Source organism: Pocillopora damicornis, chromosome 8 (assembly GCF_964200805.1).
Source record: "Pocillopora damicornis chromosome 8, jaPocDami1.2, whole genome shotgun sequence".
Taxonomy (NCBI): Eukaryota; Metazoa; Cnidaria; class Anthozoa; order Scleractinia; family Pocilloporidae; genus Pocillopora; species Pocillopora damicornis.
In genome coordinates, this window is record NC_142677.1 from 19245221 (window position 1) to 19265851 (window position 20631).

At 37.5% G+C, this 20631-nt stretch overlaps 2 protein-coding genes and 1 pseudogene across 2 annotated transcripts; 2 read left to right on the top strand and 1 right to left on the bottom strand.

Annotated features, from left to right (window-relative positions):
* The first annotated feature begins 570 nt into the window (after nucleotides 1-570).
* Nucleotides 571-2001, top strand: LOC149041732 (uncharacterized; annotated as a pseudogene).
* A 5645-nt stretch (nucleotides 2002-7646) lies between these two features.
* On the top strand, nucleotides 7647-12081 carry LOC113671894 (solute carrier family 67 member A2). Its single transcript, XM_089180960.1, has 5 exons — nucleotides 7647-7821; nucleotides 7907-7994; nucleotides 8455-8498; nucleotides 9389-9518; nucleotides 9937-12081. Exons 1-5 carry the CDS (start codon nucleotides 7714-7716, stop codon nucleotides 10950-10952), a joined length of 1386 nt encoding a protein of 461 aa, XP_089037086.1. The 5' UTR covers nucleotides 7647-7713; the 3' UTR covers nucleotides 10953-12081.
* LOC113671889 (uncharacterized) lies at nucleotides 11326-17843 on the bottom strand. Its single transcript, XM_089180961.1, has 12 exons — nucleotides 17648-17843; nucleotides 16965-17090; nucleotides 16762-16819; nucleotides 16386-16500; nucleotides 15917-15952; nucleotides 15670-15747; nucleotides 15208-15316; nucleotides 14438-14547; nucleotides 13896-13933; nucleotides 13553-13628; nucleotides 12678-12833; nucleotides 11326-12156 (listed from the first exon to the last, which is right to left on the bottom strand). The coding sequence occupies exons 1-12, from the start codon at nucleotides 17712-17714 to the stop codon at nucleotides 12091-12093; spliced, it is 1035 nt and encodes a 344-aa protein (XP_089037087.1). The 5' UTR covers nucleotides 17715-17843; the 3' UTR covers nucleotides 11326-12090.
* Nucleotides 17844-20631: the final 2788 nt, after the last annotated feature.

Here is a 20631-nt window from a genome sequence, read left to right on the forward strand (position 1 = left end):
ACTTTCACAGCTGAGTCGTTTTAGTTTATCACAGGATGGCACAGTGCCAATTCTTCGGAAGCGACTCGCGACACATTTAAAAGCTTTAGCTGCACAAGTTAAGAACCCAGAAATCATCCAGCTTAACACGCCTTTAGTAAAACCAACGTCAATTTGTGTGGCGAGTACAGACATCCTTTTGTGTGCGGATGACGAGCACCAAAGGATTATTCAGTTGGAAGTAAGCTGCAATGGAGTTGCTGTCGTTGGTACTAGCATGCGAGAAATACATTATCCCGATGGCGTTTCCAGTATTGAATCTGAAAGTGGAAATGTGATCATCGCAGTAAATTTCCACTTTCATCTACAACCGCAGTACAAATATGAATTATTTCATATAAACTCCACAGTATTGAATCTCTTTGTGTGTGGAGAGGGTCCGCATACTTGGCTGCATCTGGTAATGCAGGTGGGTTATACGATTGTGACCTGGCAAATTCAAACGTCAAACAGCTCCTGCAGAATTCGTCCGATTCGTGCAGTGAAATCAAGAGGCTGTGTCATTATGGCGACGTAATGTGTTCACTGACATCGTAGATAGGAAAGTCAAGACCTTCGATCCGAAAACCTCAACTGTTAAAACATTGATGGGCACTGGAAAAGAAGGAACTAATGATGGAACTGGTGAAACCTGTACCTTTGCGCAAGTCCACGGAATATGCAGTTTCCAGAATACTATATTGGTGTCGGACGTAGCTGCTGGAACGGTAAAAATAGTTTCACCGCTTACTGGGACAGTGTCCTTTCTTCAAGCCCTTGGGAAGCTGTACGACAGTTTTGGAATTGGTGCTCATACCGTAGACGCAGTATCACTATCCCTTCAAGATGCTGTGAACAATGTTTCATCAGTGAACGAATATATTAAAAGCACAGTTGCTACAGTTAAACAGCACTACAACATGAAAGAAGCAGCAGCAACAAATGGTCCCCAAGGAACTGTGTCAAAGAAAACTCAAGTCTCGTTAGAACTCCTTGAACAAGGTATGGCACGACTGCAAAATAACTTGAAGAACATAAATGAGGATTATGTTGGTGACGTTGACCTCCGTACATTACTGACCACTATAGTTGAATACACCTTCATGCAGTCTCCTACTTCAAAAACGAGACTTTTACAGCTTTACAGTATGCTCGAGACTTTGGAACAATTGCAAAAGAATCATTAAAAAGAACAACAAAATGGAGTGCCAAATACTTTACACATGACAAATCGTTTTATCCAGTTCCAACATCTAGTATGGAGTTGGCAGATGTTGAAGTGATGAAGTCTCCAACAGCTGCAAGGATAGATCCTCTAATTGAAGTAGCGATGAAGGAGTTGGTGGATAAATTTCGTCCCGTGAGGCAGAGAACAGTGCGCAGTGAAATCACAAAAGACAAAGCCGGAGCTCTCCCACCAGCAGTGTATTACACTCAACCTCCTCATACCAAAGTAATGTTCCACAACGACCCAACTGTTGAAGGAGAAGTAATGGAACAAATTACTCCGCATATCATAGATGACGATGGGGACTCGCACACACCCAGTATCACGTTTGTGGACGATAGCACTATTGAAATAGTTGCTGTTGTTGAAGTGCCAGATCAAGAGGATGAATACGACACCGACTCAGGCACCGATGTGGATGATGACGATCACGACTCCTACCCCCACACAACAACACTCACCAGGTCCGGGCGCGCCATTCGCGCTCATTTTCGCCTTGACTTGTAGAGTTTGCACTATCGGGTCTGCGCATATACATTACCTTGTGATGAATCTGTGACCAAGAGTTAATTGCACAACAACCCGTAAATAGCGCCACCTTGGACCCTGGAAAGCAAACGATGAAGAGGTAGACCTAAAGAGACTTGGAGACAAACCGTAAAGAAGGAAAGGGGGAGTTTAGATTCAAGGCTTGCTTGCTGCTAATACATGTGCTAAGAAACAAGAGGATGGCTAGTGAGGATGCAACAGCCTTTTCCCGGTAGGTAAAAGGAGCATGATGATGATTAAATAAACAAATTGTTGAAATGAAAGTTTGCGAAAGTGTGATAACGACAGAGGAAAATTTTAATTGTTAAGCATAATGTACCCTTCTGCAGAGAAATAGTCTCCAATGATTTTCCATGATAGAGACATAAACAATGAACAACACAAAATTGCAATCAAAATGACACAGTATGTAAATCAATTGTAGCTGATTCCATATTGAATGCCCGCGTTTATCGTTATCAGTATCTGGCGCATTTTTTAGCCGTTTCTGGTTACATTTGTATCAATTTTAGTGTTTCAGAGAATTTTTTAGTGTTAGATGTTAAACAGCCCAAAATTTTAATGTTTGATGTTATAGAAGGTAAAATTTTAGTGTTTAGTGTTTTCGAGATACCCCCATCCAGACCCTCATGTAATAACTCAATCTAAGGGCGTTTAAGAGCCTTCCAACCTCCATTTCCTTTTTGCCTCACGTGATGGTGAAACTTAGGTGACAGGTGAAACTTACCGGTGATAAGAGGTTTCCTTCAATTCCACAGGTAGCCCAAGCTCACGTCTCGAGAAAAAGCCCACGATTAATTCATGAAAGCGTCACGCTTTGTGTGACTCGGTGTAAAGTTTATAAGGAATAGTATGAGAAGCGAAGTAGGTCGATTTATAACGATAAATATTTCGAAATACGAACAATTTACACGTAAAATCAATAAAACTTACTCACATCATGAGTGTTCGTTGTAGTTTCTGGCGATTTCTGCCATTTTAAGCTTGTTTTACCATCGCTTTTGTTATTGTTAAAAGACGAAGTAACAGGAATTACAGCGATGGTAAAGCAAGCTTAAAACGGCAAAAATTTATCGTTGTAAATGGACTATATTTCGTTCCCCATACTAGTCCTTATAAGGTGTTGAAATTTTCAACAGTTCCTCTCGTAACTTAACACCGAGTCACACAACGCGTGACGTTGGCTTTTTCTGGAGACGTGAGCTTGGGCTACCTGTGCCATCTCAAGCAAAACATTTCATTCGACCAAATTCTCAGACTGCGCATATTTACGAATGAAAGGTGTCATTCTTTTAAAGAAATTGTGGTGCTGCGTCGGTGTTGAATGAAATGATAGCGTGGGGATTAAGAGTGCCGAGAGAAAATTGTGCGTCATATCAAACTCATGGGGTACAAATAGTCTTAACATGAATGCGGTGACCACGCCCACTTCAACACCCCACTCAAATCGAGTGTAATTTTCGAATGTTTTACCATCGTGCGGATTCTCTACGGAAAAAGCACTCAATGTACCTCTGAAATATTAAACTATAATATTGTGGCTTTCTATTTCGCTAATTTTCTAACTTGAAGGTAAAGTTTTTCCCTCGTCATTTTTATCTTTTCTCCGAGCGGTTGCGTGAAATTAACAAGGCGGTTTTGATCAAAACACGACCGAGCGAAGGGTCTCGGGCGATATCTCTTTTACGCAGGCGCAAATTAAAAATGTACTGCCAGAATCAAAAAGAGGAACAAATTTCCTTTGTTTTGATATGTAAAGTGTCGAACAAAAAGCAGATTTACCCTCGTCAAATGGCGTTTCAAAACAGCTGTTTTGTAAGCGTGAAAGCAGTAGGACAGGGATCGGGAAACTCAGAAAGCGCTTCGGGAATTAATCTGTCATCGTTTATTTACGAGATAAACAAGTAAGATTTGTGAAGTTCGTTGAATTATGAAGTCTAAATAAATGCCTTTTTTAATCTTGTTTGCTGGATTTTTCGTAAACTTCTCTTATTAATTTTTCGTTTCAGCTTACTAATCTATACTATTTCAAAGCAATGTAAAGACGAAGACGGAGAACCATGAGTCGTTCCTTTCAACAATCGTAAACAAAGTGTTTGAGCAATCAGATGTACGAGGTGTAATAATCAATAGCGGCATATCAGAAGTCTTCAGAAAGAAAGTATTCTGTCTTCAGAAAGCTGTCAAGAAAGCTAGTAATCGTGGCGGAAGGTAACTAAATGCACTTCTTAGCAAGTTGGAAACAGGCCCTCGGTATCGATTTAATATCATATCGATCTCAATATCATACAGTTTTGTATCTTTCTTCCGTGGATTCGCCTTTCTAACGAGGGTGTATGTTGAGTATTCATTGCAAAATCGCTTTGTTTTTTTTATTTCCCTCTTTGGCCTGTCCACCATTTTGAAAATTCGTAACGGAGAGCATGTGGGGTTAGTGGTTGCGTACACCTGGAACCGAGAAAAACAAATGTTCGTCGCACTGGGGAAAGAGTTTGATATGAATATCTAAAGAACAATCTGGCCAATTTTCACGAAAATCCAACAAATCTACACACCTCATTAATTCATTTAAGTAGAAGTAACTTGCGCAAAAACAAACCTCGAGTTTTTAGCCTCCAGAAAAATTCCCGGTTTTTCATCGTATTCAGTCGTGTGTTATTACGGTCACATTACCAACCAATGATAGGCAACATTGAACTCCCTTGGCAAGTCTCGTGACAAAGAGGTCCATCGCAATTCCAGGGAAGGTCATCTCGTGCCCTCACCAGGAAAAACGAGTGGGTTGAACGAAGTCCAAAACATACATTGGGAAAGGGAAAATTTTCACTTCATCAAAATCTTCTGCCTTCGATTTCCTTGGCCCGAGCTATCTTTTAGATTCACCATAAAGCAACTTTCCTTTTTCACCGTTTCACGATGACTCTTTCTTCTCAATGTTTTTGGAAATGTGACAGCTTCTTCTCATTTGTGCGGTGCAATACACGATGTAAACGAAACATGCAAATCGAGATCCCGGACGAGAGTCCGCGAAGAACATGAACACTCTGCTGGGGACGAGTATTATTACACTTTTCACTATTCGGTACCAGCTACCGTAAAACACACTTTCAGTGCTCTCTCGCATTCTACGGAAGAATTTGTATTGATTTCTCAACTAGAGACCGAAAAAACCCAAATTTTGAAAATTTTGACCAGATTTTGCTGACAGTAATTTTAAACCAAGTTATCGACACAAATTTACAATTACCTCTCATTTGTGCATATGCTGAAAACGACCTTGAAAACTTCATTATAAAAGTACTAGAAATGCAGTTCAACGCGTTTATGCTAAAGAATTTTAGTCAATATTATGCTTAAAGTTATGCCGGCATGAACAATTGACATGACATGTAATCGGATGTTTAAGAGCCCTTTTTTGATCCATATATAATGCAGCCCATCTGAACATACTGAAGAGCGTTGATTTTTTTTCTCAGACAGCATTAAAATCATTCCCTTTTACCTTAATGTCTCGACAACCTCTGGAACGTACTAGTATGGCCGGCAGAACGGTATCGCTCTATTTCGTCCTTTTTAAAAATGATACTTGATCACAACACAGAGGGAAAAATTACCAAGTTTTGATTGGCCAAGACAGAGATAATTTTTCTTTAACCCGGTATTTGTCCCAAAATTATTTAACTGTTTATCGTCTTTCTGCTACGTTTTTTTTTCATTCCACTATCGCGATAATGAAGCCATCGAAAAGATGTCGTCCTGCACGCACGAAAAGCCGCCATGTCAAATGGCTCACTAAATCAGCTTTTAAAACATGGAATGAGCGAGAGGCAACTCTGAGGATAAGGAAAGAAAACGAGTGCATATATGAAAATTGAATTTCTTTCCATGCAAAGGTTTCATAGTATGGTCATAGATAATTCTTATGATAGAGCACTATCAAATGACGATCGTCTACTATTCGTTTTATGAGAACCTTCTTTTAAGAATGTGTAGGCTGCGATTAATTAGCCGAAAATTTTAAGAGCATACTAAGAATATACCTTGGCTGAGATTCAATTAAGAAAGTCTTTATTTTGCTAATTTTTTTGGTTGTTGTTGTTTTTGTCTTTTTTTTTTTGCGAGAATTATAAATAAATGTAAAAGAAATGTAAAACATGCGGTCTAACAGGACAATTAACTAAAACACAAATTTTAATTTTAACAATGCGGTTTTCTAACTGTGCGATACACTGAATAACAACTCAGTTTGTCGTCGATACTATACCAAGCTTCCTAACGGTGAATCCGTGAAAGAAATACAGAGTTCTACTTTTTTTTCGCGGCTCCTTTATCTTCATGTTTACCACGCTCGTCAAAAACCGCCGGCTTAGTAGCTTAACTAAGCCCCTAGAGATTGTGCTAGTAAAAGTAGCATATCATATCCTGCCAGCACTGGTCTATTTTTTTCCAAATTATGCTAAAAATTATCTCGTTTTTGAAAACTTGAAAAAGGAAATAAAATCAAAGAATATCTATGCTAAACTCGCACCTATAGAATTTGATGACCATGGTTGGGAACTTGCGACTCATGTAATGCTGCTCTTATCTCTGAAAAGCCACGCTTATGGAAAATCACTGATAGATCTACATTAATGGTAAACATCCAACTTCGAAAAATAATAAACGCATGCATAGTCTACTAAAACATATTAACAAAAATATCTTAACGTCCTTGAATAAGTTCAGAACTAAAATATGCCAAATTTCTTTCGAACATCAATGGCACGCATCTGCATTGTAACGCAATGATCTTTATTAGCAAGATTTTCTTCCGCATCTGATTAGTTTTTAGCCTCGGAGCGAAAATACCTCAGAAAGCATTTGATGTGACCGCTAGTTTTTTCGACTGATTGAAATTAACGTTATGCGGCGGTGAATTCCACAAGTTTTCTTTTGTCAGAGAAGCACAGGACTGTTTTCGTCCACTTAATTCTGAACGACCATGCCAGTCACAAAGTTTTACGTAAGATAATTGAATTTTATCACAGTTCTTGGTTTACACCGGATCATAAACAATCGAAGCGATTCACAATCAGTTAGGTTTGTGCCTGAACTCGATAAATTTCGATAAAAGTGTACTTGGAAGGTGACTTTTTTTAAAGCAAAGATGCTTACTATAAACTGTAACAAAGCCTCTCTATGGTTTTACGCGCGGATACTACTCCAACATGGTTTCGTGTTCAGGACGAATAATTACCCTAGTGCTGAGAGCGGTGACTTAATTTACATCTCCATGTTAGCATAACGTTCCTTTTCAATGCCATTTTGTTACCCGTGAAAGAGGAAACTAAGACTAACATGATTTTACTTCAGGTGCGCACAGTTCTCCAGAAGACGAACGAACGACTCAGTATTGAAGTAACCCCCTTCCCCAAAGACATAACCAGTCTTGGAGACCAAACAGCTAAAATATGGTGATTACGCCAGAAGTGCTATTTTTTTATGTCCGTTTTTTCAAATCATGCCAAAAATCATGCTAGCACCATCTATAACTGGTAAAAGGTTACGAAAGTATCGAAAAGTAAGTTCTTTGTCGTAAAAGGATACCGGAAAAGTCAGTTCTTTGTTGTGAAATTTGCGTGACGAGTCGAAAATGAGATGGCGTTGAGGGACATGAACTTAGCTACCTACACGTATTTACACTTTAGGGACTTGAATCTTTAAATCAACCCCGACTGGTGATGTTTTCCGCGAGTTCACTCGAAAAGAGATCTTGCGTTATCGTCATCACGTTACGTTAATGGTGGTCAAATCTTTGCGTGACGAGTTAGTAGTCTGATCACGTGGAAGGACAAACCAATCAAAACGCGCCCAGTCCTCAGACGACTTATTTAAGGTTTATTTTGTTTCTGTGGGAAAGATAATCAAACAAATTCAACATGCACGGTGTTCTTGGTTGGAAGTGGCCAAAGATGACTATATCTTCATTTTTGAAGATGAAGGAGGGAACTGCGCTGATATACTGTTTGTACTGCGTAGGATTTTTGGTATGCTTCCTCAGACTTGTTGAAATGAGTATACATCAAACATTGATCAAGAGACCAGAGATTGTTTCCGTCTTTTGTCTAACAGGATTTATTTGCTGTAAGCTGCTTCCTACCGCTATTGACTCACAGAGCCAGAGAGCTTGGGGCATCACCGTCACTTGTCGGAGTTATCGGTGAGTGGATCTGCTAACAACAACACTGCGAAACATAAATAAATTTGCTCTACCTGGAAACTCGCCAGTTCATTGAGTAATTACACCTGTTTATTCGATGTTTTACTTTATCCCACATTACAAAAACCTCAAGTGCTTCCTCTCGATGGGAAGTTAACCTTGTTCATTTTTTTGTATATTCATATATGCTTTTGTTTTTGTTTCTCATAAAATGAGTATTTCACATCATCGTTGTTCTTGTCTGACAAGTTGTCCAGAAAAATATCTCGTGCAAACAAAAGAACAAGTTGAACATAGACAAAAGATTCCTATTCTTTCTATGATTTTTGGTTATGGTTACTGTCTTGAAAGTACAAACTGAAGACTTAGAAGTGTGGAAAAAAATGTATTTTAAAAAGCTGGTGAGGCTTCAGATTTTTTATATTCACAAGTTTTTGATTTATGTCATATTATGTCACAGGGTCCATATATGGTGGCCTTCAATTCTTTTCCAGTCCTGTCATGGTAAGAGGTCTGGCTATATGCATGCTAGTCACACCACACTGTTTGAGATTTCTTCACATGATAGTTGATTTTGGAGAGGTCTAAATGACCAGTGTAGAAATCTAGAGAATCTAATTGTTTACATAATATATCTACTAGCCATCAACACTAAGCAACAAGAAAGGCTCATGTTTTCATTTTATTTTGTTTTTACAATGTCACACTGGTAGGCTACTCACTTTAATCACCAATTATTACAGAATCTATAGCATGCAGCGTGAAGCCAATGAGATTGCAGAATTTTTTTTATATCATCCCTGTGGGGGGCAGGGGGGGGGGTGTAATATGGTTAAGTTTTGCTGAGTATGTGCCTCTAGCCTCTCAGAACCCCTAACTAGTCTGTTTTAGTTTATTCTGTGGCCAATTATAGACTCCACCACAGTCACTTTTCAGCGAATGTAATTTTCATGAATTTAACTTAGTCACATGGGAGTCTAATCCTGAGAATGTCTATCATAAGTAACAGTGACTGATGTTTCAAAGTGAAGTCATCATCACACTCTCCTGTGAAGATGACTTCAGCTACGAGACCAGCTAAGGGATGTATAAAAATAAATTTCAACTTACAACTTCTCAGGACTACCCTTGACTGGATGATTAGATTAGATAATCAAATGTTACCCCTGAGTTCAAACCTTTTGTGATAGATCACAAGTTGATTTACACTAATATGGAATATATCAAGGTGTGCTCCTATTTTCTCAGTGTGCACAAGCTTAAATATCTAGTTTAATTATAATTAATACCATATGATACAAAATAAAATGAATGACTTTGAATTAGCTCTGAATTATTTTGAACTCGAAGTTAATATATATTTCTGTTCCATTTTATTTTATATATATTTTTAGGGCAAACTGAGTGATGTATTTGGAAGAAAAAATCTTCTTCTGATTAGCCTCTTTGGTGCGGCTGTAGGTTATATTCTAACAGGAATTCCAACAACATTACTTTTTCTAGCACTCAGCAGAGTTCCAGTAGGTGAGATGCTTTTTTTTTTTCTGAATAGTAAGTACCTGAATGAGACCTCCTATCTTGTGTTTGTCAATTTTCACCTAAGCGCATGGAGCTCCTGCAGAGAAAAGTTGGTTAAAACCCTTTGACTCCCAGAGGTGATTAACATGAAACTTCTCTTAACAATATCCTCATATTATCCAGCAAATGGGTCATGAGAACACTCAAACTTATCAGGTAGAAGTTGTTATCTTGATCTAACACCAACTTCTTATAACTAGTTTACAAGGAAATGTGTAGCAGCTGGATGGGAGAATTAGCACCATGATCTTGGGAGACAAGGATCATAGTATTTTAGTGTATGGTAATATGTGCATGATTGGGTCTTTTCTGTTTTGCTACCAATTTATTTTAAGATGGACAGTCATGTATTGTTTCTTTTCAGGGATTTTCAAGCACAGTCAAAGTATTGCAAAGACATATCTTTCAGATGTTTCACCCTCTATAGATCACCCTAAAGTGTTTGGAAACTTCAATGCATTTTCTAGTCTTGGTTTTGTCATTGGTCCATTGATCGGCGGACATTTAGCCATGCAGTCAAATGGTTTCTCCAGGGTGACCACTTTAACTGGATTCATTTTCTTGATCAATTTTTTCTTTGTGTGGTTTTTTGCGACACCAGTTGAACAAGTGAAGAAGCAGTCTTTTACAAGGAAAGAACATGATGCATTCCTTGCTAAAGACAATACAGCAAACAACACAATAGATAACCACACAGAGGAAGAACTGGATATAAAAGAACTGAGGGATAGAAAAGCACTCAGTGAAAGAGCAGGCTCCTCCACATCCCATGGAACAAGTTTATACAAAATTTCTTCAATAGGTTCCTCACTGGATTTGATAGTAATTCGTTTCGTGATGGGATTTTCAATGCTAGTCTTCCGCAGCAACTTCACATCCATGCTAGAGTTTCACTTTAACACCAGTCCAAAAACCAATGGCTATATTATGTCTTACAATGGTCTAGTGGGTGGTTTTTCTGGAATTCTAGTGGGAAAGATAGCAAAATTCTACAATCACAATGATGCAAAGATGCAACTTCATTTCTCCCTACTTCTCATGGCATCACTTCTTGGCATAACATTCTCACCCAACATATTGTTCATTCCAGTCTTCATTACACCACTGGCTATCTCAAGTGCAGTTTGCCGTGTCTGCACGACTAATCTCACTTTCCATAGGGGCAGTGAGGATGAGAAAGGGGTCATGTTAGGGATAGGGAACTCATTACTGTCATTTGCACGAATGATTTCTCCTGCTTTAGGTGGGTTTGTTCAGGAGGTAAGTGTGTACGGGCCTGGTAGCATTGGTGCTCTTATAGCTGGCGTGGGTGTTGTTATCATGATACTTTTCCCACTTGATAGGCCCAGAGTGAACAAAAAGGAGAAAAAAGACCAGTGAGAAATACATTTAGCACTATGCTTTTGATTCCATCCATGTTACAAAGAGCCCTTTCACAATCTTCTATGTCATTATCAGGTATAAAAGCATATTGTTTTTAAAAAGAATGAAACCCTTGCACTGATTATCCATTGGCAGAGGGTAGACATGGGTTGAGAATGGTTAAGAATGGGAAGGATTAATTTAAGTTTATTGATATCATATAATAATAATAAATAATTGTTCTTGAACATGAGAAATATAAGCTTCGAATAGAGTTGTGTTGAAATTAATTGTAACCCTTAACTCCCATGAGTGACCAAGAAAGACTTTCTCCTTACAATATCAACACATTATCGCGCAGGCAAGTCATGAGGATAAAGAAAAATGTCAATTTGGTTTTCAAATCTTTATTTCATAAAGGAAAATACATGATGTATTGATATTTCAAAGTTGAAACAACTCTAAATTTATTTCACTGAAAATTTCTCTCAAATTAATTAATATGTAACCCTACAGGCAAAGTTATTGGTTGTTCCTTGAGAGTATTTCCACTGTACATTTGAAAGTATTAATCTCTTAAATTGTATGTTTTTTATAATATTTGTACCCAATCTCTGAGAGGTATTAGCCTCTGCTGGCAAGATCAGTCAGTGGTAATTATTTTTAATTTCTGTTTAAATGTAGATTTTCTTTTTGAACAATGTTCCATTTTGCTGAAAATGCTTGCAGATAACATACATGTATCAAGTACTTGTCCAGAACACATACATGTAACATGTAATCCAATCTATTTCAGTTCAAAGGCAAGCCATGACACTTGAAACCATAGTTATGTACAGCTTAAAATTCTCTCAACAGTATTTTATATTGGACAAAATATTTAATAACATAGAATTATTTACTAGAGAAAATAACATCCTGTAAAACAAAATGTTGGATCTAATGCATAATGCATAAATCACCAAATAAAAATACACTTAAGAGTTAACTTTCACATGTAAGTTCTCAGCAACACAGGTTGTTTTCATCTAAGCAATTATATGGGATGTAAACTAAAGAATGTATCAGAGGTATTAATGGATATTTTGTCATGTAAGAGTGTATGTCTTAGAAAAGTATTTTAAATTACAATCTACTGCAAGTCTTGTGATGGTGGTCATCTTTGTAGTAGAGAAGGTGGAGAGTGTATTTTCACTTTTTCATCCCATGAGCAGTCAGCAAGCTAAAGGATGGGAGAAAAATCAGAGGAAAACCTACATTCATTGATCATGACTGGTATTTTTTTCCATAGTTAAAACTGTTCACAAGGCCATTTTTAACCTTTAACCCCTAAGAGTTCCTGCCATCAAATTTCTCCTTACAGTATCCCCCCTGAAGTAAACATTAAGGTTATGAGAACTGAGGAATGATCACCAACTTATTAAAATAAGTAGCTCTTGATTTGTTACCAAATTCTCCTTGTCAGCACCTTAGGAAATGTATAGAGAACAGTATGGAGAATATGCATACTGATATTAAGGTGTAAAGGGTTAAAAAAAAACCCTAATTTCAAAGTTAAGTCAAGTTAAACACCTGCCAATCATACAAACTCACATGAAAAGCTCATATGCTTTTGATAATAATCATGATTAAAAAAAAAATGCTTACAGATCATTAATTCTTTAACTCAACCTTGGACTTTGGTAAATTAAGTGATCTACTCATCATTGATCAGTCAAAATATTTCTTTCTGTAAAAAATTACCTGTCCAGGAAGATGAAGATTGAAGTCTAATCCCAGAACAAATTCAGTGTGGTGTTCTATAGTCTCTAATGGACATGTTCCATTGCTAATATTCCATGTTCGAACTGTAAAGTCATAGGAGCAAGATGCCAATAAGGCACCGTAGTGGGGAGAGCACTGGTGAGAAATAATGGATGAGATGATAACTTTCTGTAATCAACCCTGACTATAACTGACTTCTTGATGTGAAAACATATGTTTAGAATATGTTCATACACCTGTACATGTAAGTGTGCACATCAGTAAAGCCCACTGATAAGTGAATAGCCTCTTCTTTTACATGTATGTCATTCTATGTGTATCATCTTCACTTAAGCTACTGTTTGTAGCAGGTTTTTTTTAAGTGACAATCAGCTCTCTATACACAGGAGGGACTCAGGGGGCCTCTCTGTCACGTAGCTCCAATTAACAGAGTACTGTCCTTGATTGGAAATAGCTACAGTGTATGAAAATGACAAATAATCAATTTGAAAAGAAATCAGACCATAAAAATCAAGTGTCACCAAAAAAGTTCAGTATTTGGTTCAGAGAAAAATGCAGAACCCTCCATCCCAATATGAAGCTAAAAATAATCAAAACTTAAAAAAAACACTACAAGGGTTTGCATTATTGCTGGGGAAAATTACACACTAGAGAATAAAAACACTGCACAACAGCTGAACACAGGTCACCAACTTGGTCACCTTCCTCAATATTTAGAAACTGAAATGTTTTCCCCTCACCATGGTGGCTACACTGGTTAGGGATAGAATCACTGTTTTAAAAAATAAGGGAGTTGCATTAAGGCCAACAATGCCTTTCCCCTCCCAGGAAACTGGTTTTAAAGCGGTTCCTACCTTAATTCGTCTTACTGCATACTGGTGACCTTCAAGAGTAAACACAGGGGCTGTTGTGTTTCTAAGATCCCAACCTCTATTATAAGTTGGAAGAAAATCACACCAAACCAACCATTAGAAATGTAACTGCAGGGTGTACATGTATGTATATCTAGCTTTTACTTATTAATGTTCTACTTACTAGAAAAAAAAAAGCTATTTTTTTGAAACAATATGAATAGACTAACTTTATTAGATGTCTTGTGATTCAAACTATGCTGTTTCCTAGACATATACTGTATATCCAACATGTGCAAAAGATTACTATAGATACCTATATTGCTTATAAATAACATTCTGGTACCTGATTTTTGTATCCACTGATCCTGTTACCACTAAATTCTACATAAGATACAAAAATGTTAGACAATTAAGTGAAATGTTCCTTTCTGTATTATTTAGTCTTAATACCAACAGATGTACAACCACAATTAATCATTATCATATGTTAAATTTGAATAAGGTTACATGACTGTACTTTTTCCCATAATAACTGAAATAAATTCTAGAAAACAGCTGTTTATATGTTCTTGAATTGAGGAAAAAGAACACATGCATGAGATGTTAGTCATTTCAAAGACAGATGCACCCACCATTTCTTCTTTCATTTGGCTCCAGTGATTGAGAGCATGGAAATTAGGCTAACTTTTTCATGCACATATCACCAGAACAACAGTTGCACCAGAGATTATACACACAAACCCTTCCCAATAACCTCACTGCTGCCATGTCTTTGGAATACAGTGTACATTTAAGTTAAGTTCTGCCTTGCCCCTAACAGTTTCCATTCACAATACAGTACACGTGTGTCTGCAGTTCATTTAAGGCATCAATCCAGACCCTTACCACATCATATTTGGCCCAGTCACAAGTGAGGACCTCCCCATCATGAGCCTGTATGGTCTGTTGAGCATGTGGAGGGGCTGATATGTCCCATATCCTGAGGGTGTTGTCTCCTACAATTTCAATAATGACTGACATGTATTATAAATGTAGTGGACATGAATCAAATTTATTGATGATATCAATGGTGGTCTTCTTTTTGTTAATTCTAAAGTGCTTTTCTTGGTGTAATTATGTTGTCATATACAAACTCTTGCCAACAGAGGTTAAAGTTTCTGTAGACTTTTTTCTACTCTACTTCATCCTATCACTTCTTATTGCCTGTAATTAATTCTAAATTCATGACTCCAGTAACTGCTCTGTAACAATTAATGTAAGCCCTCTTCATTTCAAGAGTGACTTGTTGGTAACTAATTCCTCTTTTTTAACAGACAGACAAATAATGGGAAAAGCAAAAAAACACAATTGAGAGGATATCGTTTGATTTGACCCTTTAACTCCCACAAGTGACCAAGATACAAGTTCCAATTAGTAAAATATCGGGCAGATAAGTGACGTTGATAAAGAAAAATATCAATAAGGGGATTTTTAGTTGATCCAATACCAAATTATCCAAACTAACATCATAAAAACTGTATTGCAGACAGTAAGGAGAATTAACAATGAGATTTTGGCAGTGAAAGGATTAAAACCTCTCTAAATTCTCTGCCTGAATTACCATTATAAGCAATGATTGTGAGGAAGGAGAACCAACAGTGAGATGTTTAAGTAACCTGATACAGAAGCAAATGTCCTTGAAACATGTGGAGACCACACTGCACTGTATACTACATGCTGATGATCAGCAAATGTAGCTAGAGATTGAGCTCCATTTGGATCCCACTGAGAAAGATAGATACAGCATAAAATAAGTATGTTACAATATTCAATATTGTTGGTTTTTTTTTTAATACCATAATATGGTACACATTTGCATCATAACTGCACTTATTAATCCTACCCGTCATGCTTGTAATTTGACAGTTTAATAGTACATGCACAGTCGATACATCATCTTGTGTTACTGGACAGTACACATCATGTGAATGTGCTGTTATTGTTCTATATTCTCGTGAAAATTTATAACAAATGGCTTCTCTGTTTCTTTTAGTTTTGATTAATTTTGATTAATGTGACAGTTTAAAGTACTGTTGAAATATCATCCCTGTGTTACTGGACAGTAAACCAATACTTACCAGTTTTATGCTGTGATCCCAAGATGCACTTAAAAATTGATCAAGTTGTCTATTACAGCTCCAGTCAACACCATACACCTTAAGAAGTATAGATACGAGAAGTAAACTTATTTTCTTGTTACACTGTTGTATTAAAACATAATCAAGAAAAACATGTAGCATTAACCATTATTATATTCAACCCTATGCAAAACAGCTATATTTTCACTGTAATTTGAGTCTGATTATTTTAATCAATGCCTCCCACCTCTGCACTGTGCTCTTTGCAGACCTTTATAGGACCCTAAACAAAACACGAGGAATTAATTTTCAACTGCTTTACTCAGCGCATCATCACATTGTACATGTGAAACACAACCCAGTTCTCTTCTCTAAAACACAAGCCAATAACCCTTTACACCCTAACATCAGTATGCATATTCTCCATACTGTTCTTCATACATTTCCAAAGAGGCTGACGAGGAGAATTTGTTTCACAATCAAGAGCTACTTTGATTGGTGATCATCTCCTCTATTCTTATAACATGTTTGATTCAGGGGTGGTATTGTAAGGAGAAATTAGATTTTAGTTACTCTTAGGGGATATGGGGCTAAGTCCTAAGCTATCCTAATTGGCTTGCAGAACCATAGGATGTCTACACCATCAAGCTAACCCAACTTATTTTAATGCACCACAACTCAGTTTTCCAAATGGTCTGTTAGCTTCCAAAATTTACCTTTGGGTTTTTGAGATCCCACATCTGTATTGAACCATCTCCACTTGCAGCAATACTAAAATCCTGATTGTGCTCACTCCATGAACAATCAAAAAGACTCTCTCCCCACTCCCATCTATCAAAAGAAATTGTATTGTCTTTTAGTCCTCTCAAGTTCCTCGTTTCTGAGAGTGGATCATTATTCTTGTGTTTTTTTTTAAAATTTGCATCAGACCTAAAGGTTTTTTTTTCTCTATGATCAGTACAAATGTATAAAACTCCTGAAATCATGAAAGAAATAATACAAAATTCTATTGATTACCCGGCAATTTCGTTCTAAGGTTAGGATGTTGCCAAAATTGAAAGGAAAAAAAATCAAGTTTAAGCTTTGCCACACCTGCCGATCACTTGAATTCCACTGGGAAGGATGTCCAGTACAAATAGTGTTCCACCACCTCGCATATGATAAAAAGTAATTTTTATAGAAAATCAATGATAAATGAAACATACATGAGCGTAAATTCCTGAAGAGAGATTTTACTTCCAACGTGTAACATTAATACTTCACATTGTTTGGAATGTATCAAAGATTTCATTTACCTGCTATTCCATAATGTTGTGAAGTTGCACAAAGGAATCTGTGACCAAAGTATGGTGAAAACTTAACTGCATATCCATGACGTCCACGAGTGTGAAATGTCACAGCCATGACTGGACAAAAAGAATCTTAAATAGAGATGAAATTACATGGTGTATATTAAACCCTAAATATATTCATTTCAGTGATCGAATAAAACTATTGATGAAAAGTGAGTTTTAAATTCACAGTTGTGTGTGAACTATTATGCCTAATCTAAGGACACCCCATCTAGAGCTAAATACACTGTGTAAGCGTCACGGAACAATTACGCGACATTTGCAATCAGCATATATGATGGATAAAGCGTCAGACATTATTTACCGCGCAAGATGTTTATGTTCTTGGTAAGAGGAATATACATGTTTCTATTGAGATAGAAATATATCGAGATCTTGGGAATCTCACATACATGTATTAACGATGGTATGATTTCTAGGCGAAAAGGAAAAGGAAATGCGAAATATTCCTTTCGTGTATCATGACAGCCGCGAAAATTATAAATGCTTTTCTTGCATAATTCATCAAATGAATGCCATTTCCGGTGAAGAAATGAACCCTGTCTGGCAAAAAGTGATCTTATTATGATAAAGGTGATCTTATTATATTAAAAATGTCTGTCCGCAGAGGTAAAAATGCATCATACCTGGCGCGTAACATTGTCCTGATGTACACACTTGATAGCTTCTTCGAGAACTGTCCGAAGACGCCATTCGCCATTACTACATATGCTTAGGTTCCTTTACATGACTCATTTTCTTTATTCTTGATTGGAAACGCTCGATTGCACTCTAAGTAAGACAAACCTCCTCACCCTACCCCCAACCCGATATTTGAAAACTCTCCATACCGACAAATGATATTATTTAATGATTTTTTTTTTTTTAATAGTATCTCTTTATTGCGCCGTACTCTCCAAAGGGAGATGTTAGTCTACTTACAATAAAGTTCAATAATACAATATGAATAACATAAAACGATAACTTTACCATATCCGAATACAATACCTTGATTGAAAAGCTATTACTGCTAAATTACATTTGTGCATTGAGACTTTGATACATTAAATGAGGAACTATAACAAAAGTGAAGAAAAGAAAAAGAACGTAAGGAGTATTGTTTGAAGTGTTTTGGTGAGAGTTTCACTGTTGGCAGGTGTACCACTAAGTTTTTTATTTATTTACTTTTTTATTATTTAAATTTTGTTTTTATTTTATTTTGTATTTTTTAAAGAGAGTTGAGATATTTTAACCGCATTTGTCAGGAGCTAGTTATTGACGGTATTTTCAATTAATTTTTTTCTTCATTCACCATGAGACACAAATCGGACGAGAGCCAATGCACGCAATTGATTACTTCAAGCGTCGTGTTTAACGAGCCCCAGCGAACAAGGCCGTCCGCCATTACGACATATGCTAATATTCCTCGTTGATATCGCTTCTTTCGGTTCTTTGTATGATTCATTTCCTTTATTCTAGACCGGAAACGCTCGATTGCACCCTCATTTGGACAAACTTCCTCACCCTCCCCCCCCATCCCGGTATTTGAAAACTCTCCATACCGACAACTTATATTATTTAATGATGCATATTCCAGATGGTCGACTGGTAATCGTGGGCGCGCAACGAGAGCAAGTGAGATCATCGAGGTCGCGGGTTCGAATCACGCTATAGGAGTTATTCTTAATCTGGCTTGGGGGCCGAATAACTTCTCCCCGAGTATGATTTGGAACTGGCGGACAAGGAGTAACTCTCAAACTGGCTTGGGGACCGAGTAACTCCTCCCCGTGGAATTTGCATTTTGATTTTGCTGTCTTTTCGCTTTTTCCCCTCTTTTTATCATCATCATTTTTATCCTTTTTTCATCACGTTCTCTCTTTGTTTTTTGAGCAGTTATCTTTTAGGGCCACAAAGTATTCTTCAGTGATATGGTTTTGGTACGAGTTAGATGCTTTTTTTTTCGCTCTCTTTTTCCTTTCTTTTTCTCGAAATTACATATATTATATTTTAATGTTATTATTATTGTTATTATTATTTTGGCTTCTTACCGACCAAGTGCGATTGCGGTACTTTGGAATATTGGCCCAGGTCGTGGCAATTCGGACCGACCGCAGCGAGGTCTGCACAAAAACGACAGTACGGTTCGAGTAAGCGAGTTTAGTTAGTAGTTTATTAAAGTTATTTAATCCTGGAAAAACATGTTGTTCCTCGCATCAGAAATTATGGAGCAAGAAAATGGTGCTGAGGAAATTAATTCACACTTAAAGAAGCAGCCGTAAAGTCAATCCGCTCACCACTTTCGATAGCAAATGAACGCTTTTTTTGGTTGTTCTTAACGATTTTCACATCACCATCAAACATTTGGAAGGTGAAGGATCCAGTTATAGATCGAAGTTTGCACCTGCAAAAACTGGAGCAGTGGAAGTAGATGAAGTAGAGGGCCGTTCATGACTGGCAATTGCTGCAGTCGAGCGAGTGGCTACTTGTTTTTGACTTTGCACACTTGAGATAATTTCATCTCTGGATTCAGAACGGTCAACTCTGCTGAGGATCCTAGATATTCTCTTTTGGTGTTTATAACTTGCTGATTGCATGTAAGATTGTAAACTCTCCAACTTCTCAGTTGGGCCACAAAGTTTTCCAGAATATCTGCATCGAAGAGCCTTGAAATACAGGTTTTCCTGGCGGAATGATTGGTTACTCTTTTTCCTTCAAGCTGAAGCCCAGCATTCTTCGCTTTTATGGAGAGAGACTTTCTAATCTCATTTTTACCGAGGGGTGCCTTCCTCATTTGAGAGCCGATTATGGCGGACCGCCAAGTAAAACGGTGATTCTGGCGTATTGAGGCATTTCCACTGGCCGATGACTGCAAGATTTCTTTTAGAAATTGCCTGAGTAACTCACCGACGAGAGATATTTATGCAACTTCGGAAAACACAAGTGATATTAAGCCTTAATTTTATTCGGCCCCAAATGATTACCTAAACCAACTGAACAAGATGAATGCTGCGTCTGGCAAAAAGTAAACTTATTGTAAAAGAAATGTCTGTGTAATAAATGCGTCCACAGAGGTAAAAATGCGTTATATCTGGCGTGTAACATTGCACCAATGCAAACACTTCTTAGCGTCTTCGAGAAGTGTTGGAAGCTTCGTGTTTAGCACGCCCCGGCAAACGATGCCATCCGCCATTACGAAATATGCTAATATTCTACGCTAAGATCGCTTCTTTTAGTTCTATGTATGATTCATTCCCTTTATTCTTGACCGGAAACGCACGATTGCACTCTATGTAAGACAAACTTCCTCACCCTACCCCCCAGCCCGGTATTTAAAAACTCTCCATACCGATAATTGATATTATGTAATGATGCATATTTCAGATGGTCGACTGGTAATCGTGGGCGCGCAACGAGTGCAAGTGAGGTCATCGAGGTCGCGGGTTCGAATCACGCTATAGGGGTTATTCTTAATCTGGCTTGGGGGCCGAATAACTTCTCCCCGAGTATGATTTGGAGCTGGCGGACAAGGAGCAACTCTCAAACTGGCTTGGGGGCCGAGTAACTCCTCCCCGTGGATTTGCATTTTGTTTCTGCTGTCTTTTCCATTTTTCCTCTTTTTATCATCAGTTTA

Excerpts from the sequence above, each read along its gene's own strand:
- LOC113671894 (XM_089180960.1), top strand. The coding sequence starts at position 7,714 with ATGCACGGTGTTCTTGGTTGGAAGTGGCCAAAGATGACTATATCTTCA. Across the intron at positions 7,822-7,906 it reads TGTACTGCGTAGGATTTTTG|GATTTATTTGCTGTAAGCTG; the intron begins GTATGCTTCCTC and ends TTTGTCTAACAG. Across the intron at positions 7,995-8,454 it reads GTCACTTGTCGGAGTTATCG|GGTCCATATATGGTGGCCTT; the intron begins GTGAGTGGATCT and ends ATTATGTCACAG.
- LOC113671889 (XM_089180961.1), bottom strand. The coding sequence starts at position 17,714 with ATGGCGTCTTCGGACAGTTCTCGAAGAAGCTATCAAGTGTGTACATCA. Across the intron at positions 17,091-17,647 it reads AGGACAATGTTACGCGCCAG|ATTCTTTTTGTCCAGTCATG; the intron begins GTATGATGCATT and ends TCTCTATTTAAG. Across the intron at positions 16,820-16,964 it reads ACAACATTATGGAATAGCAG|GTGGTGGAACACTATTTGTA; the intron begins GTAAATGAAATC and ends ATCATATGCGAG.